The sequence below is a fragment of the Chinchilla lanigera genome, unplaced genomic scaffold (assembly GCF_000276665.1).
Source record: "Chinchilla lanigera isolate Chin_1 unplaced genomic scaffold, ChiLan1.0 scaffold00001, whole genome shotgun sequence".
Classification (NCBI taxonomy): domain Eukaryota; kingdom Metazoa; phylum Chordata; class Mammalia; order Rodentia; family Chinchillidae; genus Chinchilla; species Chinchilla lanigera.
This window is the reverse complement of record NW_004955402.1, coordinates 42,615,721-42,642,421: the sequence shown is the minus strand read 5'-3', so window position 1 is coordinate 42,642,421 and position 26,701 is coordinate 42,615,721. Positions and strand designations below refer to the sequence as shown.

At 40.8% G+C, this 26,701-nt stretch overlaps 1 protein-coding gene across 8 annotated transcripts in view; it reads right to left on the bottom strand.

The window, feature by feature from the left end:
* The window catches only part of Nedd4l (neural precursor cell expressed, developmentally down-regulated 4-like, E3 ubiquitin protein ligase), a 349,282-nt gene that overhangs the window by 46,240 nt on the left and 276,341 nt on the right, over positions 1 to 26,701 (bottom strand). For 3 of the 8 annotated variants that reach the window (XM_013511013.1, XM_005372981.2, XM_013511005.1), the window contains 9 exons: positions 26,211 to 26,387; positions 23,528 to 23,602; positions 21,963 to 22,022; positions 17,040 to 17,171; positions 16,315 to 16,434; positions 14,972 to 15,169; positions 9,380 to 9,457; positions 7,885 to 7,939; positions 1,538 to 1,596 (listed from right to left, as the gene is read on the bottom strand). In XM_013511013.1, the coding sequence (XP_013366467.1) occupies positions 1,538 to 1,596; positions 7,885 to 7,939; positions 9,380 to 9,457; positions 14,972 to 15,169; positions 16,315 to 16,434; positions 17,040 to 17,171; positions 21,963 to 22,022; positions 23,528 to 23,602; positions 26,211 to 26,387 (954 nt within the window). The remainder of the gene's footprint in view (positions 1 to 1,537; positions 1,597 to 7,884; positions 7,940 to 9,379; positions 9,458 to 14,971; positions 15,170 to 16,314; positions 16,435 to 17,039; positions 17,172 to 21,962; positions 22,023 to 23,527; positions 23,603 to 26,210; positions 26,388 to 26,701) is intronic. The other 5 variants (XM_005372988.2, XM_005372983.2, XM_013510994.1 and 2 more) reach the window with 4 other exon arrangements.

The following is a 26,701-nucleotide window of genomic DNA, read 5'->3' as shown; positions in this document are numbered from 1 at the left end:
TCATGTTTGCTACTGGATGCAGAAAGCTGAGTTTCCCTCTTCAGTAGCTGCTCAGCCAAGACCACTAGTGTCCCTAGTTTTCCTGTTTTCAGGTTTGCCCCCAAGTGACCTCTGAGAAGCGCTACTTAGTCTTGGGTTTTCTGGCAGTTTTTGATTTGTATCTAGTTATCCCCGTTCTCAGACACGGACACTTGTGTCAGTTGATGGCCGACCGTCTGATCCAGCATCCCCTTGCAGTTCAGGGCACGTGCACAACCTGACTCAGGCTGCACTGGTGTGACAATCCTGGTCCAGTGGACCTATGTCCCCAGGCAGTTCAGGGTACAGGCATAATTCAGACACAAACTGTAGGGTCTACCATTTGTGAACCACCTGAGTCTATGTCTCCAGTCAGTTCAGGACACATACAGGAACCAGATTCAGCCTGGATGGGTAGCAGTCACAGACTTCCCAAGCCTTCGACTCGCTAGGGAGTCTGGGCAAAGGTAAAGCACAGACTCGAACCGCAGGTCCAGCAGCTCCCGGAGCACTCGCTCACTTGGTGCAGGGTGTGCAGGGGCTGGGAGAGGCTACATGCCCTGCTCCCAGCCAGAGAAGTCCCTGGGGCTTCTGAGTGAGGACCTCCTCTCTGCAGCGGGTACAGGGAGGGGAGAGACTCAGTCTGTAATGTTGGCAGGGCCCTGGTTTGCATGCTCTGCTCTCAGGGAGTAGATAGGAAATACCTGGCTCTCTCCATGAGTTTCAGCTGGGAACCGTGGTGGTGTGGGCCAAGCACAGACTCAGACCGTGGGTCCAGCCACTATGCTACAATCTTTTAAAAAGGGCTCTAAATTGACAATCTTTTGCTGAATCTGGGACTTTTCCTATAATTCCAAATTACCTCTGTGCATGTCTTTAGCTATTGGCAAAAGCTACTAGGATATGGTACATGTAGTCCCTTTCTGCAGAACCAGAATCCACAAGTGGATTCTCCCTCCTTCTATGAATACAGTGTGCGGATGCACCTTGAGAGGTCACTGCACCTAAGTCAGAACAGGCTCTTTTCCTACTTGGCACAGATGAGAAAGGTCAGTGGGTCAGCAGAGTTGAAGATTCCTGATTCTGCAAGCACCCTGAGGAAGCAACCTCACCAGAAAGGCCTACAGATTTTGAAGCTGGAAGAGGTTTAGATGTATTAGCACATATTTACTATAACCTTGGCCTAAAGAAATGACAAAACAAACATAGGAACTAGTTTTGCTTCATATAAGGGAGGAAATTTTGACTGTATTTTTAAGTTACTTTTTTACAAAGGAGAAGAAACATGCTACCTTTATCAAACATACTAAATGTGCTACCTTTATCAAACCACTGTCTTTCCCTTTTTTTGTGAAAAGGCACATACAGCCACACCTAGAAATGGTAAGGATATGGGGAAGAATGTTAATCATTTGACTCCACTAGGTCCTCAGCACAATAGTTATCAGAACATACAAGAAACATGTGCTTAGATGCAACCAAAATTTATACCCAAGAGTCAGAAATTGAAAATACTGACCGGCCCAGTGATGGCTGGGTTCTGCAGTCTTGGATCTTCCCACTGGGTTATTTTGCTATCTGAAATGTTAAAAAAGAAAAAAAAAATCAGCACATTACTTCAAATATATTCTATATAAAGGATGTTTTAGAAAGAATTATTTCCGCATTCTTCAAAAGTTGTCCAGTCCTCTATTCTATGCCCCCAGGATAAAACTTAGTATTTTAGGGTTAGAAAGTAATTATACCTTACATGGTAAATTTCTCACATATGGTTTAGTTAAAAATAATAAAAAATGCACAACTAAAGTGAAACTATTTGCACTGTTTTTGGCAAGCAATCTGCTGTCATTCTAATTATAAACCCCTGTCCTTCCAAGGATTTATAATTTGATCTTGATTTTCATTTATTTAAAAAAAAGGCATGAAAAGTTTTAGTTCCTCAGAAGATTAACAAACACACAGGATTTTTTTGTCATTTCAAATAGTTTTTTATGTGCTTATGGTGTTGAAAAACTGCTTTCAATGAGGAATCCTGCACTGAACAAATGAATAATCCATTACATGCGTCACTCACACGCACACAAAAATCAAAGCAACTACAGCGGTCCAAAAAACAAGAATTAGATACAGTCAATGAAAACTCCAGAGAAACATTTCCTTGCTGGCTAGGCTGACAGAGGGGATTTTTTCTTCTTCCACATGGGTCAAAGAGAACATGATTGCTCAATGCTATCTACACTGCTACTTGTGCAGGCGACAACAGACAACAGCTGTCCTGGGTCACTAGAGATTTATAATTGTGCCTAAGTAAGGAGACTTCAGGGATCCCTCTGTGTGTCGGAGGGCCAGGGCTACACAGGTTCCTATAAAACATGCAGGGAGGGCAGACTAGGGGAGATGGTCTTCCCAGTCGGTCAAAAAAAGAAAGGGAAGAAAATTAACTGAAAAGTAACCCTGAATACTCTTACCCTGTAACTGGGCTGACAATAACTAGTGAATTCAGCTTTAATAACTACTGGGAATTTCTAAGTCTGGTCTTGTTTTAACTAAATCAGAAGTGAAAAAAAGCTCCTCGGGTATGTGATCCGTCTACAATCCTTTGCTTTCATGGTGGCAGAACATTTACACGAAGTCTCAACTGTTTTTGAGAACCCTAGTAGAAGCAAATTTTGGGTTCCTTTACTTTGAAAACAGAAGACTTTGAGAAGTAAAAATTGCTACTGTGATGGAAAACAAGGCAACCAAATAAAGAACACAAAATACAGTTCAGTAAAAACTGTGACTTAAAATGCTAACTTGGGTTGAAACCGTATTGACTAGGTTTTATCATCAAAACAGATAATAAATTGCCTATTCTTAACATGAGGACTCCCAAATCTTCCAAATCAGATTCCTAAACCAGACCTGAACTGCAACTCCATCCCAGACATCTACCTGTGCCAGGATCTCCCACAGGGTCCTGAGCCCAGCTACACAAACCAGGAAGACCACCACAGAAATTGCTCATATGGCCCTCTCTTCCAGGTTAGCAGTAACACAATCCATTCACTGTGTGAATCAGGAACCAGGCCACGGCCTCACCACAATGCCCTGGTGGACATTGAACTGTCCCACTCTCTCCTAAGCTTCTTGCTAGGGTATCCATCTTTCTCCTTGACTATTTTCTAGGATTCGCCGGCCCTAGTCTCATCCAACCCTACTCAAGACTTTCTTGACAGCACTGCCAGAAGAATCTTTATAAAGCACACATATAACTATGGCCATTCCCCTCTGGAGAACCTCGTTTGAGCTCTACACTGCTTATAGAGTGAACCAGAGGCCCAACACCTGCCAGACACCTTGTGACTTGGTCTGGGTGCCACACCAGCCTTGTCTGCACACCAGTTAGGGGGAACATGGTGGCCTTTCTCTGAACATGGCCTAGTCTGTGCAAAATTGTACACTTGCCGCTCTTTGTGGGGCCTGCCAGGCTCCGCGCTTCTTGGGTGTGAAACCTATCTGAAAGGGAACCCTTTCTGTACCACCCTTTTCAGCCTCCCTCAAACAGCATCCAAATAACTGGTTCACACTGCTGATAACAGCTAAGGCGACTCTCGTGGCACTCCCTCTGGATGTAAGCTCCTTGAGGACAGGAGCTGTGTGCTATTTATCTCTGCAAACCCATGGCTACCATTTGACATTGGTTCTGGTATGTAACAGGAGCTCAATATGTTATCTTGTTAATGACTGAGTGAAGTTGATGGTGAAAAAGTTCCTTTAAAGCAGAACCTTTCAGAACCACTCAAGTTTCTGTGTGGTCACAATAAAGATCAATTTTGAAGCTAAGTGTTGTCAGTGTATGAACGACATGGTAACCAGTAACACAATTTTAAGAACTTTTGACTCTACACACACTTTCCATCTTTGAAATGTATTTCAAATAAAAAGGCACAACAGAAGTAGAAGGATGAGAAACTCAATTTAGTTACTGCTAACAGGTCTGGCAAGACTCTTTGCAGGGCAGACCAAACCAAGAATCCCTGGAATTCCTTCTCTTTTAACTTCTGTACTTAAGATACCTGTGGCCAATTACTCAGCTGCTGGGTGCATGTGGTATTAAGAAGAATGACATCCTTCTCATGAGGACCGGACATTCCTTTCCAGTTCTTCCCTTGAGTTTTTATGCGAGGCCTGAGAGATAGGTGCTAATCAATAAAGGTCAACTAAATGGATCAAGAATGAACTGAAGACTACAATTAAACATTCACTGTTCCTAAAAAACAATCTTTAAGGTTGAATACTGCTAATCTTGAAAGTGTCTAACTTATCAAGAAGAATTAAGTAATTAAAGGTCAAGTACATTTATGCCTGTAATCACATGTCTCAGCTATGTTGGAAGACAGGATGACTCTGAACAACTTACAAGATGATGGCGTGCATCACCATGCAGTGGTACATGTAGGATGACCTTGTTGATGATCTCTGTCCTGCAGATATTATGACAGCAAAATTCGGAAGGTAAGAGAATCCTTGAATATTATCTATCAGGAAATTAAGGTTATTTTGGAAAATACCTGTTGCCCCAACAAAGCCTCTGAAAAATGTAGGGATTCTGTACTTTTCAGACTAGATTTTGGAGGAAAGGTAAATGAATTCAACTTTTTTTTTTTCCCCCAGTACTGGGAATCAAACTCACAACCTTGCGTTTGCCAGGCAGGCACTGTGCCGCTAAGCTAAATCCCCAGCCCCCTCACCTGTTTTGTTGACATGTACCTCTCCTTTATCATTTTCCAATGGGTAAACCTTGGCAAATTAGAGACTGGGCAGAAATGCAACATTAAAAGCTAATGGGGTAATATTCCATTATATAAAAGTACTATGATTTTTTTATCCATTCCTCAGTGGATGGACATTTGGGTTGCTGCCACAATTTAGCAATTACAAATTGCGTTGCTATGAACATGGGTGCACATATATCGCTGTGACATGATGTTTTCAGATCTTCTGGGGAACTACCCAGAAGGGGAATAGCTGGGTTGAATGGGACCTCTAAACCTAGTTTGCTGAGGAATCTCCAAACTGATTTCCACAATGGTTTCACCAGTCTGCATTCCCACTGAATATTATTCAGCTATAAAGAAAGATAAACTCAAGGCTTTTACAGGTAAATGGTCATAACTAGAGACCATACTCATAAGTGAAATAAGCCAGACCTCCATGTGTAAGCAAACTATTGTCTCACTAGTGTAAGAATCTGAAAGAGTGAATAAAAATTAGGAGTTATGATAGACATTGTGAGACAAAAGGAGAATGTTCAAAAGAAAAGAGCAACTGGGGTGAGGGAAAAGAGAAAAGAAAGAAGGGGAAATTATGTATATATGTATACACAGGATAGCTAACATAGATGCAATACTGACTTCTATCACTTTACAGAAAGGAACAGTTAATGATTACTTATCTGATCAGTCTTGCATGTCTCTATTTGTTTTCCTGAGAAACCACTTTGAAGACATCAACATGTAATACAACAACCATTGTTAATTCCCTACCACTGTCTGTAACTCTGTACTGTTTGTATTGTTCTTATGCTATTTTGTAAATGGATGTCTGTTTGTTAAAATGTATTCCTTCTTTTATTTCTAAAATAAATTTTAAAAATGCAAAAAAAAAAAAAAGCTAATGGGGTTCCTTTAAACAGATCTTTTTCTTAAATGATTTTCAGTAACCTAATTTTTCCAGTTAAAGAGGAACTTTCAGTACGGCTGTACAAAGGAAAAATAGATTTTAATCTGCAGATCCATGATGATAAATATATTCGTACAGTTCAGAGCCATTAGGCTCCCAACATGGTCTTTCCTATATTGTTAGATTCCCAGGAGTGAAGAGGAGCCTCCCACAGGGAATGAAGCATGTCTGAGGTGAGCACTGGAACAACTAACAGACAGATCAGAAGTCAGGAGCAGCCGGGCATCCAGCAAGCAGCCGCCCCTTCCACCTCTGGTGAGCAGGCTGGCGGGGAGCTGCTGCTTCTCGGACATTTGGTCTCCACTCTGCTCAAGGACAGCAGCTCCAAGACCTTCACCACTGGCACTTCATGAACCCAGCTTCAAGTTACCATTTACCAAACATCTACCAAATACTATACAAGGTCCACACAAGACCTAGGGCAACTCCATAATTTTAGTTTCTAGTGCACAGTAGGGGACCTCTTTGTGGTAGCACTGTTCTTCCTTTTAATTGCTGGGGTAGATTAAGAACAATGTAAGCATCAGGCCATTAGCCAGAACAATTAACAGCAAGAGAAATGCTTGTGAGTCACAGAACAAGGTAGTGTTACTGCTTAAGATCTTGTTTCAATGAAATGACCAGTATTATAATTTTATCGCTTCTCGGCCTTTTGGCTAAGATCAAGTGTAGTATTATAATTTTATATTTTTCTTTGAAAACTGAAAAAAACACCCAGAAATTTTTTGAAAGGGAAAAATGGGTATGACCTTTCCTTGATTTTAACGAATTCTCTGAAGAGTAGAATTGTAAATAAATAATATATTGAGGGGGAAAGTGGTGTACACACATACATTTTAAAGCATTTGTGGCAGCAACATTACACTTACTGTAAAATTCTGGAAATTATGCAAATGAAAATGATTTTCTGATCAAAGGTGAAAACTAAGCCAATGTCTCTTAAAATATTTGATTTAAATCCAAAGGTATCCCTCTCCCCTATACAAAAGACTTCTGCTTTTGGTTTAATTCTGAATTGGTGGGGCCTGTTGCTTAATTCAATTTATACCAACCCTTCAACCAGTGATGGCGAACCTTTTAGAGCTTTCAGTGATAACAAACAGCCCGCTGTGGCATGTGTGTCATAGGTTCACCACCACTGCCTTAAACTTAGGTGCCTGGGAACAAAGTCCTCTGGCAATGCACTTGGTGCACGAGTAACACCTAGAAGGGTGCCATGCCTCAGCCAGAGACAAGTTCTGTCTGTATGAGGATTCCCCGTGGCCAGACTTTCAGCAAGTGGCTTGTCATTGTGCTGTTGCTTAGTTATAAAAATGTGGGAACACCTGGAGCAGACCTCCTGTTTATGAACCAAATAAAAACAAGGACGAAAATACTACCACACTGTACACATAATTTAAACTTCACATCTACTTGAGGTCTTAATACACCTTTTCAGAAGTTTTAAGTGCTATAAAAATATGATCCATGAAGAACATGTCACATCAAAAGTGAAAAAAAAAAAGAAAATGAAAAAAAAAAACAACCCACCAGCTAAAAGCAAACATGTATTAGTGTAATTTTTAGTTGTAATGAGAAACCACACGTTTATTCATGGGGGCTGGAGCAACTGTCTTCAGCAAATACACTACAACTTCAAGAAAACAGCTATGTATGTTATTAGTGTGTTGGGTGCAAGGGAACATGCTATGAATAGAAAATAAGGTCAGAATGAGCATCTCGCCATAAGACCTTTGAAGGCAGTGTTCTGAAAACTTGTATACAGCTAAATGCACTGTTCACACATAGATTTGTTTTGACTAAATCAGTGCCTCTAATCTTATTTTCTATTTTCAGAGTGTATTTAATAAAAGCGCAAATATCAAGGGATTGTCAACCAAGAAATTTTAAAAAAAATTATAAAAAAAGTTAATAAGTCACAAGATCAAAGTGGGCGGAAGCTTGATGGGCTACTAGAAAGCAAACTCAGGGAAAGGTACAGTACCGTACGAGGGCACTGACTCTCGGGTATCATTCTCTCCACATAACACCTGGCTGCCTGGACAGAGAGTAAAATGACAAAGCTTTCACTATCATATTTGAACCCCCCTCCTGCTCCCCTTACCCGGCAACACTTGTGTGTCCAGAGTGGCACCTACTTACTATGGTCAATGTAAAATGTGCGGCCATCCAGGTGAATTCTTTCTTCCCAGCCAGGCTGGTATCCAGCGAGGGGCAGCGGAGAGAATGCAAACATCAGTTAGCAGGTCCACTATCAAAGGCAATGACTTAAAATATCAGGGGAACTTTTCTTACTCTTCTCTCCTGAGGTACATCTTTACAGTCACAATAAACATAAAAGTTACTGGTTAACTCCTGACAAGATCTAGCCACACACATATATCCCACCATCTCAGATCATTCCCTGTGTGATGAACAAAAACAGGGGTGTTACCACAAAAGCTGCACACAGAACCTCAGCATACGTGAAAGCTTACTTGGTTAAAAAAATACTGAGTACTACAGTGAGGGAGGAGGAGGGCGAATATAAGCATGTAGGCACAGTGGCTTTATTTATATTAAGTGGCAAAACACTATAATACTGGTGTTCGCTGCCTTTAATTCCCACTATTCAAATTCAGGAACTGTTATGTCCAGTGGGCCCTGGGGTATAGGATCTCTAAACTCACCTTCGCTGAGCTTGTCTCTCTTTCTGATGCAGAAAGAGGAAGAGCAAGGACAGAAGGCCCATGCAAAGTGGAAGTAATTTTATTGCAGGTATTGTAAAAGGAATTGGTAAAGAGCCACCCCAGAGGAGTGGCGGGGCCTACAGCTGGATAGTGCTCAATCTGGAGCTGCAATCCTGTTTTATGGGTAGGGGCTCCAGCTCCTCCCTGAGAGGCAATACTTGGTTGATTGGATATTGGGCTTGTTGCTAACAGAAAGGTTCTTATGCTTGAAAGACAACACACACACACACACACACACACATACACACACACACACACACACTGTCCATTTAAAACTAGTCTTAGCACCCTGCCTCTTGATTGCTACCCTCCAGCTTTTTTTATGGGCGGGTTGTTCAGAAGGATGCACAGTGAAATTTCATTCAAAATCCATTTGGACCAAAGAGCTCCACTCCCTCAAAGAAAACAAACTGGTAAAACATTAGATTTATAAGTAGTCACCCACAAAGGAGAAACAACTCAAAATATTTGCAGGTCAAATGACTTACTGTGATTACTTAAACTTCCTGTGATTACTTATGTCTTTTTCTCCCACGCTGTTTTCAGTATTTTTGCTGCTATGACTAAATCAGCAAATGGATGGAACTCAGTGGTTGTTAACTTGTAAAATAAATGTGTGCTGCTTAAACTGTCACCTGCAGTGAATGCCTCTTGCATATCCTAGTTCAAGGTCTACCTTCCATTAAGTGGTTAGCAATTCAGAAACTTAATTTCTCAAGGGCTGCTATCACATACACTGCAGTATGGTCTTGGAATTCTAACACAAATTCAACCCTATTGACAAACACAAATCAGTGAGATCCAGGCAGCTTGGAGAAAGCAAAGACTCACAGGTCCTCTACATCACCACTGGGCAGATAAACAAACAAGCACTTTCAGCTCATTCCATGCATCTCCAGTATACTCACAGGAAGCGGGCCAAGGTCATTGGGGTTTAATGATGCCTTTGACCGCATATGTACAGGAAATTTCAGGCGTGGATCTTCCTGCAAGAAAAATGTCAAAGACAGAAGATGTTAGGGACTCTGTGTGCAGTTACGGGTTCCCTCTCTCCTTGAGATGTTGCAACGAGGTTGCTTGTACAAGGTGTACGGGAAGGATCCCATCTCTGTGTTTCCACAGACAGCCTGGCAAACCATCTCTCAAGTCTCTACTCTTTATCTTGTGCTTAGTGAAGCAACTGGGTATAAATATTCAAAAAGGTTAACTATTTCCCCTAGACTTTGAAAAGGTGACCGGGGAAAGGGTTCCAGCAGTGATTCACCATGGAAACCAGAACAAAGGTGGCAGTGATACCATGGCTACATTCCAGATGGGAGGGGACAAGGCTTTGTAAGTGTTCTTCTGGGTTCTGATACATAGGAACAGCACCCCATCAGCACCTGTGTCCCTCTGCTCCTTCCTAAGCAATACAGGGGTTTTGAATCTGGTCTGCTGCCAAGTCAAGTGGTTGCTCCTGAGAAAGCCTGATGCACTGTAGGAAATCATGCACTCAATGTGGAGCTTTACTGAGATTCCCACCGAGTTCTGCACACTGGCTTCTTGTTTATGTTTTAATATAAAAATTTATAGGACTTTTTATTAAGGGTTATGCCTCATAAAATAGCACAGGAAATCAAGAAAAGAGAAATGTGTAATTTGACATCTTGGGTCATGCTTGATTTACAAAGAATCATCAGATGTGATTTTGCAATACTCCTTTATTAGGAGGTTGGACACACTATCTCTGTTTCTCTAGATGGGAAAAAGTATCAGAGATTATACAGATTTGGCCATGGGTTAGGACCCAGAGAGTGGGAGCTGCCCCCATGATGTAACGTAGACAATCCAGATCTTTAAACTCAAAAGATTAGAAAATAAAAAAACTTGGAAAAAAAATACTGTCAACTAGAATAACATTATCTGCCCAAGATTAAAAGGCAAACCCTAGAGACATTTGACGCTAGCTTAACTCAATTATTTTCCAGCCTCTGCTGCTGTCAAGTTACTAAGAAGTTTTTGCTTCAACAACCCCTTGAGTCATCAGCATACTGTTGTATCCATGGATAAATTCTGGGAAATGATAAAAAAAAAAAATCACAAAAATAAAATTAATCTTTGCTTTCTTTTAACTACTGTAAGCTTTTAATTGAAGAAATAAATCATCCTAGCAGTTTGTAATGAATGCTGACCCTGAATCCAATCTATATCTGAAAGTATGAGAAGTGGTACAAAGTGAGTCCAGTATTCTGTAGTACAGTGAACATACAGAGAGTAAAGAAGTGTACTAAACATTTAGATAATCTGGTAAACATTTTTGACTGGTTGACTATAGACAGAGGAAAAGTTTAAACCATCCAAATCCACACAAGCTATCCATTCAATTCTAACTCTAGGCGACACCAGGTAAGAACATAGCTACTAGAGCCCTTTGGGGCCCCCTGTAGCCAATGACCATGGCAGGTTAGAGAAAGCCCTGGATAGCTACTACCCAAAAGGAGGCAGGGATTCTGGATGCTATATGCAAGGTCAGCTGTGTTTTAGAATTATAGTCAACCATGCCTTTTTGGTAAAAAGCGGGTGATTTAGAGAGAGGGAAAAAAGCTAAGATTAAAGAAGGGGGCTGGGAAATTTGGGGGGTATAACAAATAGAAAATAAGCTCAATTTCATAGGTGCGTTAAAATGGCCTTGCATGGAAAACCAGGGTTCATAGGCTACAAGGACCCAAGGTCCTAAGAGGTCATATCATTTTATTTTATCAGCATTAATGAAAATAATGGCAGCTGCTGCCATTAACCATGCTCGGAGGGCTCTCTGGTGGTTACTGAAATCACTCTCTCTATGAGCCCCCTAAATGACTCAAGGAGGTCGGCACCCCCACAGCTGGTATAGTAGGACAGTGGAGGCGAACCTATGGCATGCATACCGCAGCTGGCTACTTGTTATCTCTGAAAGCTCTAAGAGGTTACCCATCCCTGGAGTAGGAGGTGGCAGTCAAGGACTGGTGGTAGCTATGGACAACTTTAGGGATGGTGATAAGCTTGAATGCTAAGGAGGCTCATATGATAAGAGTCTAAATGAATGAAATATGTAAATATGTTTCTCCCTTTTCTCAACATAGTAAGGGCAACAAATAATTAATTGCTTCCCTTAATCTAGTTGAAAAAATTTTTAAACAGAGTGCAAAGATAAGTCTTTGTTTTCCAAAAATGGTTTCCTAATTTAACAATATATAAAATATGAGAATATTGACTGGTTTAAAAAAAAACAAACCTGTGCTTTATCCTTTATACTTTCTACCCAGCAATCATGGCGAGGCTGCAATCAATTTTATTATCTGGAACTTGAGTATAAATGCAAAGCTGAAACTTAACTAAGGTATAAAATTTTTTCTTCGAGCTACACCACAGCAAGCTGAGGCATCCTGGTGGTCTCTAGCATTCATTCCCTGCCAGCCTCACTCAAGTGGGAACAAAACAAAAACCATTAAAAAAAAGTATACAATAGAGTACTACTCAGCCATAAAGAAGAATAACTTTGAGACATTTCCAGGTAAATGGATGCAACTTGAAACCATACCCATAAGTGAAATAAATCAGACTCACATGTGTAAACATGGGTACTGTCTCCTTGGTGTAAGAAATTGAAAGAGTAAATAAGGACCAAAATGTACAATAGATATTGTGAAATGGGAAGAAATTGTTCAAAAGGAAAGAAGAATTAGGGTGGGAGAAAGGGGAAAGGAAGAAAAGGAAAAGGGAAAATAGTTATACTACTGGTTTCTTTTAGTTCATTGAAAAGAAAGGTGTTAAAATGGTTCGGAGAATTTTTTATGTCCATATCTTGTACTCTGAGTAATTACTTTGAAGATAACAATATGCAATATATTAGCTATTGTTATTCTCTTATTTTGTTATGAAATTTTGTTTTATTTTTTCCATAAAATTAAAAAAAGGTGGCCAGACATTTTTTCCAAATAGACTACAGGCATGCTGTGTGTCTCATTTGTGTATAGACAAATGGGTCTTGTACATATAGTTGGAATGGAATCTTTATCAATGCATAGAGGGAAATGGCCTGAATATTCTCATACTTTTGGTTAGTGTAAGAATCAAGATTATCCAGGCTGAAACAGGAAGCATTATTTTGTTTATTGTCAACCTGTCCTACCTGTTTTTTTTCCTTTTACTATTTTAATGTTCAAATCTAAGACGCATACAGCTGTAAGCTGCCTTCTCATTTACTCTTTTTAAAAAACAAAGCAGACCTCCAAACCAACCTGAAACAGATTTTAAGCCCAAAGTGATCCTGACAGTACCCACCCTCTCTCCATACTTTTGTCAAAATGCACATGTAATTTAGAGTGTGTCTTCCACACTGAGAATTCTGTGCAAGGCTCTGTTTATATGAGATAACACAGATGTGGCAGCACATCTGAGTTTCCTTAGAAGGGCAGCAACTTGGAGGACTTCCAGTTGTTGCCTTGGGGATCTTCAATAGTAGCAGTTGCAGCAGCAACAATAAAATGTTTTAACAACTTAAAATTGTGAGTGAGTGACTTAGTCAATAACAAGTATCTGGGTAGAAAGAGGTATCTGAAAGTTAAAACTGGGTTTCATTCAACAACAATGCTGGCAATAAATAAAGCTAGTGCTATTTAAAATAAAATCTGCCCAGTTGCAATTACACTGCAGTTGTGGTGTGAAAGGCTGTGAAAAGGTTAGGGGATTTGATTACTAAGCTAGTTCAAATTACTAAAATCATAGCTTATGTTGGCAAGCCACAGTGGCTCCATACACTAATCCATCTACTTTTATAATATTTACCTCCTGTTTCTGGAGCTCCAATTTCTGGCTAAGGATTTGAAACTACAGCAGTGGTATGGGGAAGGGCAACACCTGTAGGGCAGCCATAGATTCTGTGCCAGTGACAAAAAAAAAAGACCTAAAACCAATCTTCATTACTCTATTTTCCAAAGAACTGCCTGTCTCTTATTCTTATCTGGCCCACAAACCTGTAATACTATCTCAGACTAAAAGGTGAGTCAAACAAACCTCTATGTCATTAGATGCTTTAGAAGTAGTTATCAGTTTACCAAATGAATGTCATCAGATCTCTATGATAAGTGCTCTTGGCAGGTCAGTAAATTCCTTTACTACAAAATAGGAAGAGGTTTTAGAGTGGTTCTCAGTGAGGAGTGTCTGGAAATGTGTGGAGCATTTTTGGTTATCAGTATGCTGGTGAAGGGAGTGATGGCAGCTATTAACATTCAGTGCCAGGAGCCAAGGATGTAAGACTTTCCCCAGGGGAAGGCACAGGCCTGCCCCAAGGGCCAAGAATGCCCTCATGGGTCCGCAGCGTAAGACTTAAGGGAGTACCCTCCAGACTAATTCTCAAGGGACTGGATTAACATCACACAATGGATCAAGTACAAACGACAGCCCAGATCCCCTTGGTAGAGGCTTTCTCCTTAATATATACTGCTGTTCCAGCAACTATCTGGACATGCTAGGGATTGGTCACGAGAAATGGGAATTCAAAGTGCAAGTTCATATCTGATCTAACGCTGTGAACTTGGGCCAGGGATAAATCTCTAAAACTTAATTGGCTTTCATATAGCATCAGTTCTAAGTAAGCAACACAAAGGATAGGACTAAGCTGATCTCTGAGTTAACTTGACCCAGACAACTGGATGGAGATATAAAAACAAACAACCTGTAGCAGCCAAACAAGCCAGAAATAAGAGAACCCATCTGAGTTCAACTGTAGGTCTAGAGATTTTACATCAGAGAAATATCAACAGACTTTTAAAAGAACTATATGTTACCTTGACAAAGCCACCACTGATTCAGCTAAAAAAACACCCGATAGAGGAATAGGAAGATATGCATATTCACCTTTGCTTAATCTCATTTTGCCCAAGTTAATACAACACACAGACCTTTTCTCACCCACGATTTCAGGAGCACGGAGAAGTACAGCAGGATAGGAGAATCATTTTTGACAAAATACTCAAAAGAGTGATCAGATTTTATAACCAAGTCATTCAACACGTCTCAAGCAAGTCATACAATACATAAATAAAGGAATGAAAATGTTTAAACACCAAAAAAGTGACAAATAAAATAAGGATGGTATGTCAATAAAGATGCAAAAAGAAATGGACAAAGACAAAATATCTTTAGAAAGACTGTAATTCCTTATAACACGGCAACCACACGAGATGTGATGTAGTAATACCCAAATCCTAACAATACGGGTGCCGCCCATTTCCCAGGTGTGGCCAGCTGTCAAAACCGGCCCTCTCCAGGAGCTCTGTGAGAACTGCAGGGAAAGCTGGGATCAGCACCCCGACCATCAGGTTCTGTCCCCACACTCACCGGCCCGCCAACCCCAAGGCCCCCAGGAGACAGCCTGAGAAACGCGCCTCTCCAGGAAGGATGAGCACTGAGGATGGGAGGCGAGGAGTAACGCCAGACCTCAAGGTGAAAATGGTGCCAAATAAAAGCAGCAGCCTTACCCACGTCGTAGTCTTTGTGTTATGGTCAATGAAGAAGGGCCGGCCGTTTGGAGCTATCCTCATTTCCCAGCCAGGTGGCAGGAAGCTCTGTGTGACTTTGTGTTGTGGTTTGGGGGAGTTGTAGGGTGATGGCTGTGGGGACTGTGGATTGGAAAGGGTATCTTTCACAGCCCGGCGTATGGGTGAATCCTTGGCACCCTAAGGAATAATAATGAGCATTAGAACTCTTCGCCATGAGCTATTCCGCTGTGTCAAAATGTACCTGGGTACTGTAAAATGCTCCTCCCTAGAGATGGACAAGTGAGAAGCTCCTAAAAACCCGTTTCTTCATGCATTTACTTGTAAGTCAGTCTAACTTTATACTTTTTCTGTTTTTCTACAGACATACTTCTTGGTTGTTGGTTAAACACACAATATTAAGTACTTATAACTACCAATATTTGGTAGCCACTGGGTATGTACCAGAAATACAATAGTACTAATATATTAATATAGAATACTGTATTAAGCATTATGGATAGGGATTTTACAAAGTGGAGGAAAACATGTCCTTGCTCTTAGTGAGCTCACAGTCTAACAAAGAATAGATTGGCAAGTTTTAGAGCACAGAAACAAAAACCTCCAATAGTGCAGAGAACCACCTGGAATGACCTAATTGTTACCCGTAACATTTACATTAGAGTCTGCAGAAGCAGTCACCCATTCCTGCTCAGCAGCAGCTTGACCACAGCAAGAAAGAACCCACAGCCATCTCTAGGGCACAGTCAAGTTTAGAACTTCAAATGTTTACTCTCTGGCTTTTTAAATTCTCACATTTTTGATGCTCAGGAACGGCACTAAAAGAACACAAACAGGAGAGCGCACAAGCAGATGTCCAGCAATGATTTAAGGATAAAGATATGCATCAGAGACACGAACGCCCATACAATGAAAGCCCTGACAGTCCAAAAAAAAATGATCAAAGCAACAGCTATGTTTAAAAACTCAATATAAGCGCTGGTACTGGAAAGAGTTATTGCACAATTCTAATGAGGTAACAGGCAAGAAGGAGCAAAACACAGCAAGAATGGTAAAAGTTCTGAAAAGAGAGTGCCCACATCCAGCACAAGTTACCACGCATGGTGTTAGCCAAGTGAGAATGAAATTGTGTGAGAATCCGGGATGTTCTCTGGGCTAGACAGAGAAGCATGTAGGCAGTCTGCACAGAACACCCCTCACCAGCAACACACGACTGATCAGAGGGAGGTGGCTGTAAAACTGAAGTCCAAGTTGAGAGAAAGGAGAGAAAGAATGCGAAGCCACAGGACAGAGGTGACCTTGGTCAGACAAGGTAGCCTTCTCACCTCCAGTGGGGCAGATAAAGTTACTGTTGGCGAACTGAGGCTACGAGGCCGGCGGATCTGAGGCTCGATTAGGTGGTTGTTACTGTTTGTGGCTGATCCGGAGGCACCATCTTCTGCAAGCTATTTTGAAGGCAAAAACAAGTTAGCTTCATATGAGGATCTCTCTGTGTGTGATTAGGAGCGTGAACCCAAACAACACACACAGCAGTAATAAGGGGTCTGGCCTATTTAAAGCCTGGAGGAAATAATTAAACATAATAATGGGGGAAAGGATAGGGAAACACATTCAAGAGGAACAAAAATGAATCACTGGCCTGTGTAAAACTAGCCTTGGAAAAAAGGTGGGTAGAAGCTATACACTGCAATAGCCTCTGACTTTGAAAACACCTTTCACATCACACTTGAAAAAAGTGTGACCAAGTCCTGGGATATAGCTCAGGGGTAAAGTGCTTACCTAGCACGTTCAATCCCCAGCACCACAAAAAATCCAAAAAAACAAAACAAAAAAATAAAATAACATGTATCTAAGGCCAGACTGATTTGAAGACCAAGTCTTCCAAAGGCAAATATTACTATTACACTGAAAGGAATGCATGTCATTCTTCAGCGACTTTTTAAAACATGAGTCCTTCCCAACAGTACATAAACACTGGGAACAGGATGTAGGTCTTATCCATCTTGGCTGTTACGGCCTGTGATTTTAGGATGGATGGTAATCTTCATACCTGCATGATTGGTCGAGTCCAAGTTGTGGTTCGATTGTTATGATTGACATAGTATGTGCGTCCCTTAGCATCTTTTCTTTCTTCCCAGCCTGAAGGTAGGCCCGGCGTGGTATGTACATAGGCCACTGATGGCTGTTTGTGCAAGAAATCATTATTATTTAACAACTAGCATCTGTTTCCTGATCAGCTTAATAAAGTTACATACACCTAGATAATTATATTTTCTGGACAAAGTAAGTTATGTACAGAAAACATTTCAGTGAGTATCTCAAAGACACCAATAGACTTCTAAGAGCTTCAACTCTACTCTGAGATGAATCTTACAGCTGGGGGGCCCACATTCTTTACACTCACCTCTCAGACCCTGAGGTCTAAAACACAGTCATTGTTAAGGTGACCATAAGGAGAGAGAAAAATACTACAATCTGTTCTAGTTACTAAATGTCACTACCAAACCACGTAGAGCTGAAAGGTATTTCAAACTGCCCAAGGCTGCTGTTCATAAGGGAATCTCTGGATACTTTTCTTTCATCAAGCCACAGGGATGCTTCTCTAGTTTGGTCTTAAACTCTTCCATCAACTAACTCAGGGGCCCCATACCCAACAGCTTTCAGGGCAAAATAAAAGCTCAACACAGAGCCGCTCTGCTATCATACCAGCACTCCCACAATTGCACAGAACCCTAAGGAGCCCCAGCAGGTCTGCGTGCCCCAGCCTGGCTATCTGGTGAGAAATCCCACAGAGCCTCCCAGCTGAGCTGCGCTTACCCCAGGCTGTGGATACAGAGTCTGTCCCCTGGGTGGCCTAACTAACCGTGTGTGGTTTTTGGGTTTAAAGTCATATACTAAAGTCATGTGGAGTAACTATATTTGGATTAGATTGTGAAGAATTCTTGAGACATCTTTGCTTGTATGAAGTAGTTTGAGAAATACAGTACAGATGGCGAAAGACAGAGCTAACAAGGGTGGGTCATGAGGTGATGAGATGCACAGAGCTAGTGCTGTTCCAGAAATCCTGTATACATGCGTGCTGCATTTTTGATTTGCACTCAGGAAGGGAGGCTCTCGCAGAGGGGCTCAGAAAGATGCTGCCGGCATGCCCAGGCTCCCGGAAGACTGTGAAAGGAATGGGAGCCCAAGTGCTAACAGTGTCCTAGATGGGACTCTGGTGCTCTGGACACTGCCATCCCTGACCTTCCAGGTATCTCAGCAGGTGTCACTCTCTCTGAATCAGACTTAGGATGCACATCTCCTCTTAACCCAGCTTCTTCCTCCTGTATCCTGCCTATTCTATTTACTACTAACAATGTGCCTTGGTGAAGAACGTCACAGGCCCAGAGCCCCTTGGTGGATCCCAGGAAAACCCAAATAAGCTTGCTACTAGTATTTCATTCAGAAAAGCATCTAAAGAGACTCTGTAGTCTGCTTCGTAAGCTTAACATCACACTCCAGAGAAAAATTAACATCATAATTAATCGGGAAGCCACTGACTCATTGGTTATTTCTAAACCATGTTCACCAGGCAAGGCAAGATTATTTGTAAGAAATCTTCCTGCTAAAAAACATCGTGACTGTTTCCTTAACATTTTCCCAGATAAGTCCTAAAGATACCACTAGATAATTCCAATATTGACCACAAGGTCTCCTGAATTCAGATGGGAAGATTCAACAAGAGAAGAAATGTTAATTGGCAGACTTAATCCTTTTACAACCACAGAGACAGATGGATTAGTCCACAGCCTGAACACAGCTCTTCCTCCTTTCTTCTCCAGTTGTAGCACTAATACAAAAGTGCTACCTTCTAGCTACTTTTATCTAAACACCTACGCTGACCAACTGTGTGAGCCACCTGAGTCATAACCTATGTCAGCTGTCAATCAGCCTTTGTGACAAAGGATGTGCTATGGTTTGATCTACTATGATTGATCTGGTTTAGTCAAAAATGTTTTGATTCAGTGGAATACTAAATTGATTTATTACTTTTCCTCCTCGGTGAGTTATTTTGTGGGGAGAGGCAATTTGATATGCTCTCAGGATACTCAGTTCTAGAAACCTCAAGACTATTTTTACAGTTATTGCATCCATGAAAAGGATATTTATGAGGCAACTGATAAACTAAAATAACTTGGATGTGCCATGGCTAGTCTCAGAATTCAATTCTAAACTGTACGGATCCCCAGCAACCAAGTTACTTTTGCAGATCTTTAGCTAACAGGTCTAATCAATTTATGGAAAGTTAGAACTGTAGTAGCGAGAACACCGAATTTGATTAAAATGTTCATTCTTCCTTCTATAGAGAATTGAACCAGCAACCTGTAATTTAGCTGTATTTATGCACAATGGTATTATTACAATGTTCCTGTACAGCATCCTCTCCAAATGAGCTGTAGAACAACCTGTGCTGATGACTCCACTTGTGACTCACAACACTGCCTCCCACTGCACATGGCCAGAGAGCAGCAGGCCTTGCGTTCCACACACAGATCTGTGTAAGAACGCAGTCTTGGGCTGAATCAGGCCTGTACTGCTGTGTGCATGCCACCATGCTCCAGACCATCTCAGTAAACAAGGTAGGTAATTAAAACCAAACTGAAACTTGTTGGTTAGCTTAATATTTCACAGGCCAAATATACTATACTGCATCTTAGGCTGTCAAACAGTCATTAACTATAACTTCATGGTGGCTGATTCTTTCCTTAAAATGAAGAACTCAAGTATGTTTAAACTGAAAAGACTACAATATGATTTTATAAAAAAAATACTTTGACACAGACATTCACAGATTCCCCAACACTTGCTCAAACCCTGTCATGGTGGTACCTTAATATATTTTTAGAATTCACAAAGCAAAGATCAAACGACTGTGTTATCCCTCTCCTTATAGCTCAAAGGGAGGGCTCTGGCTTAGCCTGCCTGAAAATGACAACAGTGCGCATATATATCAGAGCTGTCGTTTTTCAGGTGAGAATCAGCCTCACATTGTACTAAAGGCAAAGCATGACATGGACAGACATGCTGGGATGGTTACTGCAACTTAGTGTGAAATGCCTCAATGTCCTTCAGTATGAAAAAATTACAGAAATTGTGTTGCATTCGCATCACTGAATATTAATTACTAACATGTCCCAGAAGAATGAACACAAGTAACAAAAAACAATTTGCTGAACATTATGTATATGATATCCTGCTCTTTAAAACAGCATGTGTTCCTTGTGCACAAAGGAGCATTTGAGAAAACCAGAAGCAGGAAGATGATCTATCCCAGGGTGCCCCAACCTGGGCACACATTTCAGTGTGGGGTGATGTGGGGAAGAGCTGGAGAGTGAGTCAAAGAGAAAAAACAAACCAACCAACAAACAAACAAAGAGAAAACATTATAGAAGATAAAACTGGCAAAGAGACGAGTCCAGGGAAGTCATGGCAAGGGATGATGGGGTGGAGGGAGAAGAATGTAATCCTTCCAAACCTATCTAGATACTGAGAAACCACAAAGTGAAAGTGGGTGAAATACTTAGAAACTACTGTGGCTAAGTCTTTAATAATCAAAAACTGAAGCCAATCCATATTTAATTCATTGATGTGGGAGAGGAAAGCACAGGGAAGAAGGATAGTTTCCATAGTTTCCAAGGCCAGAGGGATCTCACTGAGATGGATCACCTTGTTCTGCCAGGTGGCTCCTGCCATGGAGCTTGGCACTACACTGACTGACATTAATCTGTCATTTGTGATCATCAGCTAGTAATGTTCCAAAGTTAAAAGCAGGTTGTTTGGCTAACAAAATGTGAAACTGGATGATACATAAAAGGGTGCTCTTCAGCACAAAGAAATAATAAAATCATCTCATGCAATGATCTTCCTTATAGCTTGCTCCATTATTACCACAGAAATTACTGGCAGCAGTAGAAAATAAGTCAGTTCATGTGGAATTCTTTGAATTCTACTTCAGGCTAAGCCTGGTTCACCTAGTATACAGTATGATTTTCACATAAACCTCAATACCTTAAATTGCACTGATTGTTACTGATTGCCAATTTGATTTTTCTTTATACAAAGCTAAGCACTAAATTCTGACAGTATATCTAAATTATTCTTTTAAATCATCATCCTTCAGAAAATCAGCTATTGTATGTGTAGTTAAAGCTATTCACAAAGTAATAAGCAGTTACAGCAAAAGCAACCAAGATGGAACAATAAGGAAAATTCTTCAATTAGCTATCATGCTCAAAGCTTAAACTAAGCTCACCTGACTTCAGGGATCAAGGCGAACAGAGAAAATTAAAATATAAAGCCAAATCTAAGTCACCATACATATGAATACTATAAATTATTCAAAACATCAAATAGAACAGTAACAGACATTTGGTCTGCAGTATTTTTCTGGACCATTTAAGTATTTTAATTATGCTCCCCCATCTTAAGAATCATTTGAACACATGCAATTCCTGTGAGTCAAGCCCCTGGTTGCAGAGAAAGCCTAGCGCCCTGTTTAAAAATGTGGTGTGGGAGATGCGGAGGAGAGACCAACACCGGGCACAAGCTGGACTCCCGTATATTTTCATGTGATTCCTGTGGTTTTGCTGGTTATCCTCCAACCATGTTATCTTAATCAAGAATTCTAATGACAAGGAAAAGCTTACAGAAGTACAAATGCTAAAAGGTAAACATATATTCTAAATGATTAATGCACTTAACCAAAGCCTGATGATATTCCAAATAAAATTATACGGTACTAAAAATTATTTCATTTTACTTGGTACCTTTGAACAATCTGAAAATGAGTTTAAAACAGGAAATATGTGTCCTTCTGAAGCACAAAGAAGCCAATCTCCATTTAAAGGAGGGAGAGAGTGTATTCAGCATTAATCAAAACATTAAACCACCCCGCCGACTTTTGCCATTAATGCCTAATAAAATGTGTCATTACCGTTGGCTCCTCACCACCTGTGACAGTTGATGAACGCGCTCTCCTAGTTGGGGCACTGGGCTGTTAAATGATAATTGATGTCAGTAAAATGTATCAAAGGGTCAACCCACTGCTTAGTGAATCAGGAATCACGGCTGTGGCAGCACCGTAAGGTACGTGGCATGAGATCACAATCCCTGACATTATGTCCAAACAAAGATGAGCAGACATTGATGACCAGCGGCCAAAGAGAGGCAGGATCCCCTACCTGTCCCCAAGCCAACACAAAGAGGGCTGGACCCTTTAAGTAGGTGAATAATAACAACCTCACCAACGTGAGATACCTTACAAGACAAAAATGGGAAGCCAGTTGGCTTTGCCCCTATTGTCCAATAATTAGCACATTCATAAATCTAAAAAAACTCAGGGAAGAGGCCGCTGGTGATCCATGAGCTCAGAGCATTGTATGGGAGAAGAGCAGAGAGAGGAATCACCATTCTTATGAAAATAAACTGTTGGGCAAAGAAAACTGACACTGATTTTGAAAAGGAGAGAAAGTGCCATTAATTCATCAAGGAAAATCACAGAATCATTATGCTAAGAAGGAATCCACCAATTTGTTATCACTGATTGTTCTGCCTGGGTAGTGGAGGCCTTCGCTGACCCCATCCCAGAAAAGACAGTCTCTTCAAGCTTATTGTTAACCACTCCACTCCATGTAAATCGCAATGGAATCTACTATCTTGACCAGTATACTCATTAATTCATTTTTGAAACACAAAAAACTAAAACAGAGGCAAAAAATACCCATTAAAGCCAGGTAAAAATGTACAGCACCAGAAAGATATTGGCTTCAAAGACTTTAAATGCACTCCTCCCATCCCTGAATTCATAAATAATAAAGTATGTGAGAAAAATAATTAAGGATTTGTAGCAATAAAAAACCCAGTCAATGTATCAAATTGAACGTGTACATCAAACATTTCCCAAGGCAGTGCTGGTGTGCTTTCCAATTTGAATGTTCATTTTTATATATACTGGATATTATTAAACCCTCGGCCACTTCTGTGTCTGCTGATAGTTACCGCAACTGTGGGAGAGTGAGAACGAATTATAGCCAATTCCTCACTCGTAGAGCTGCCTTTAAAGAGACAGAGTGCAGCAGCTTCGTGGAGCTGAGAATTTAGGCTGCTGGTAGCGGAAAGGAGCACAAGGTGTCTGCCAAGAATTCTTCCTGCTTGCAGGGACCATTGAGATTTCAGCGTCCAGCTCACCAGAGCATAACTAAAGTGACTGAACAAAGTACAAGAATTATAAATGCTTAAGTAGCTTCAGTCAAGTTAGGTATAAATTTGGGTGAAAAAACTCAAAACAATGAGGTGTTCAGCATCTCAGAGACCTGGTGGCAATAACAGTTCTCTGTCTTGGAGATCTATTCTCCTTGAGCAAATTTGCTAGGAAATTTTTAAAATGTCTCATTTATTTGTTAAATGGATGTGTGCAGGAAAAACTCTTTCTTAGAAGCCCAGAAGATTTTACATCAAAGCCGAAAAGCCAGCTGGTAACTGGAAGTGAACATAGGTTACCGGTGGTAGGTGGGCTTGCTCCGCGACTGTGTCGGTGACACTGCAGGACCGTAACCTGGAGGAGGGTTCTCTCTGCTGGAGGGGAAGAAAAGACAGCAGGTGTCAAGAGGCACATTCCGAGAAACGAGTCCCACTGGTTAAAAAAAAAAAAAAATCATAATCTTATGCATTCCTTTTTTTTAAATATTGGGGGTTGAACCCTAGACTTTCACACTGAACAGTATCTCTAGTCCTCTTTTGTTATTCAATTTGAGACAAGGTCTTGTTAAGTTGCCTAGACTATGCTCAAACTCACAGTCTTTCTGCCTCAGCTTCCCGCAGTGCTGAGATTACAGGTGTGTGTACCACAAGGCCCAGCTCTATTAAATGAAACATTTTTTCAGAGCAATGAGAGTCAAGCTATCCTCTGTTTCAATTCTCAGTGTTTCCAGCAGACTGGAAACTGGATTTTGAATGGCTCTTAGAATGAACAACAAAAAGAAGAAGCCAAGTGCAGTGATGCACACCTGTAATCCCAGCACTTTGAGAGGCTGAGGCAGAGGGATCACAAATTTGAGCCCTGCTTTTGAGGCCCTGTCTCAAAATATAACAAAAGGACTGGGGATTCTGCTCAGTGCAAAGGCGCTGGGTTCAATCTACAGTACTGGAAAAAAATGGGGGTGGTGGGAGGGATGGAGATGGAGACCAAAACTCCTGGAAAGGAAAACCGACAAGCCCCTGCCATACTCAAGAGCTGCTTTGCAATCACCAATCAGAGGTGAGCAGTCTTGTACTCTGCTTAGGATGTCAGCTCCGGGGAAATCCCAACACGATAAGAATAGCGGAAAAAGCAAAAAGAAACAGTGATACGAAAAAGCAAAAAGAAACAGCTATTCAATTTATCCACAGCTGATAAAGAATTAGTTGGATTCTATGTCCAAGAAAACTCAGAAATCATCCTGTTCTACTTCTGAAAGAGGGTATTTATAAAGCTTCTGAGTGGAGTTGACGTAGCATAGAAAAAGAAGAAGGAAAATAGTGAGGTTAATCTAAAAACAGACTAGTGTGTAATGTGTAATATCCTCTCACTTGTTGGTATTCTATGTGGTGAAACACAGCCTAATAGATCTGAATGGAGATCCCAGACAGGTCAAAGGTCCCCTGATTACAGGCTGATGCATGGTATAAGCCTGTAGTGTGTACTAGTTTTTAACAATTTGCAATAACAGTAAAATGAGAAAATGTCTGAGAAGAACTCTGCAGTGATGATGGGAACTACTCCTGGGCAATTCTGGGTAACAGTTCACAGAGTGGCCCTAAGCAGCAAAACTGGAGCAGGGTTCCCTAGCCATTTTAACAGTTAACATAGTCTGGAAAATAATACAATACTGCACTTGGGTCCTAAGGATATTTTATGCTTCTAGAGTAATTAAATACAATAAGCTCCCTATGCAAATAACTAGAACTGTTAATTTAATATTAATGCTGATGAAAATTACAGTTTTTTCACTTGGTTGACTAAAGGTATATAACTGCTATGGTTTCTGTGATGCTTTTATAGTTTTAAAATGTATGGCTTTGTTGCTTATGTTGTTTCCATAGCAACAATTTCACCAATTCAAATTAGCTCACACATGCAACTCTTTTCCTGTTCATTTATTATAAAATTTCCATCTCAGTGCCATTTTCTTTTTGAAAAAAGTTTATAGAATTTTAATGTGAAACCACATTAACAAGTAATCTGGGGCCACTCACATTACATAGGCCCATGGAGTCTTTTAAAATGAAAACACCATTCCAAAGGAGTAACAACTTTGTGACTACTTGCTTGGCTTGTATATTTTATGTAGTCATACTGTCATTTATATTCAATATGCTCACAGTGACTACTAGTTCTATGATACTTTTTCCAGTGAAAAGACTACCATCATTTATTACATTATGATTTTTAAGTTCAATTCTCAGGAAACACTGTTATGTATTGGCTCTTAATTCTATGCATGCAGGAATTAGCTATGGGCCTTTTCCGCAGTTTTGTATTGTCAAATGCAAAGCTCTTCATGAATGATTCCACTGCCTCTCACTGGGGTTCAATCCCATCTGAAGCTTCTAGAAAGTATATCTCCAATGGTTGTAAACCTGTTTCCAAAAACGAATGCTATTTTCATGTCAGTGCCACAATTTTGTACCCTCTCTCAAGGACTCACACTCTGGAACTTAGCAGGTACCTTCGGCCTCCTATTCAAACCCTTGTCTTGGATGAGCAATGTAAGCACCTGCCCTTATCTGTGAAATAGAACCATAGGGTATGCAGAATAGGACTTCAGAAGCTTAGTCAGGAGTTTGAAAGGCTCCAAATTCTTACTGTGAATACAACTTTCATGATGAAGGCACTATTTTTATAAGGTTTTTTGGCTGGCAAAGAAATTCTGTAAGGTCAAAGCTAGTAATCACAGAAGTGGTATCTTATTCCTTATAGCTTTTTTACAAATCAAGAAAAAGAGTTGGTAGCACACTGCTGTTTTCCAAATTAAGATTACCACCAGCCTGGGCTAATTTTAATATATTCCTGTTTTTCCTAGAGAGGGGGAACTTCAGTAAATGTCAGCTTGCTAGATAACCCTTGGTTGTTATTTATATACAAAACTCTCAAGAAATGATAGACCATTGCTTAGCTTTTCTTTCAAATGAGATCATCACTTACAATCAGAGAAGTGAATTGTTCCCCATTGGAGTCTGGAGTGATCTGAAGCCTTCTGCTCAGCTCCTCCGACAGCTCCTGAGGGCTGGTCCGAGACACAGGGGAGGATGGTGGTGGAGGCAGAGCCAGACCGAGGGAGTCTCCAGCCATATTCACTTCTTCTGAAATGGTCTCCCAAGGCTTCCAAGGACAGAGATGCTGAAGTAAATGCTAGGAAATGAGGATCCTCCCATCCTCCCCTCAACAAAAACAGATAACAACAATAACCACGAAGATGACTGTAATTAACATCTAGTCAGCACTTACCATGAAGCACACAATCTTTGCGGTAATCATGAGGAAGATATGACTACTGTCCCAACTAAGAGATGAGGAAATTGAGGCGCAGAAAATAACTTGCCCAAGATGAGAGAGCTAGTGGTGGCAGGGCTGTGACATGAAGCTAAGAGGTCTGGGTCCTGAGGCTGTGTTTCTCACTCCTTTATTGCCAGCAT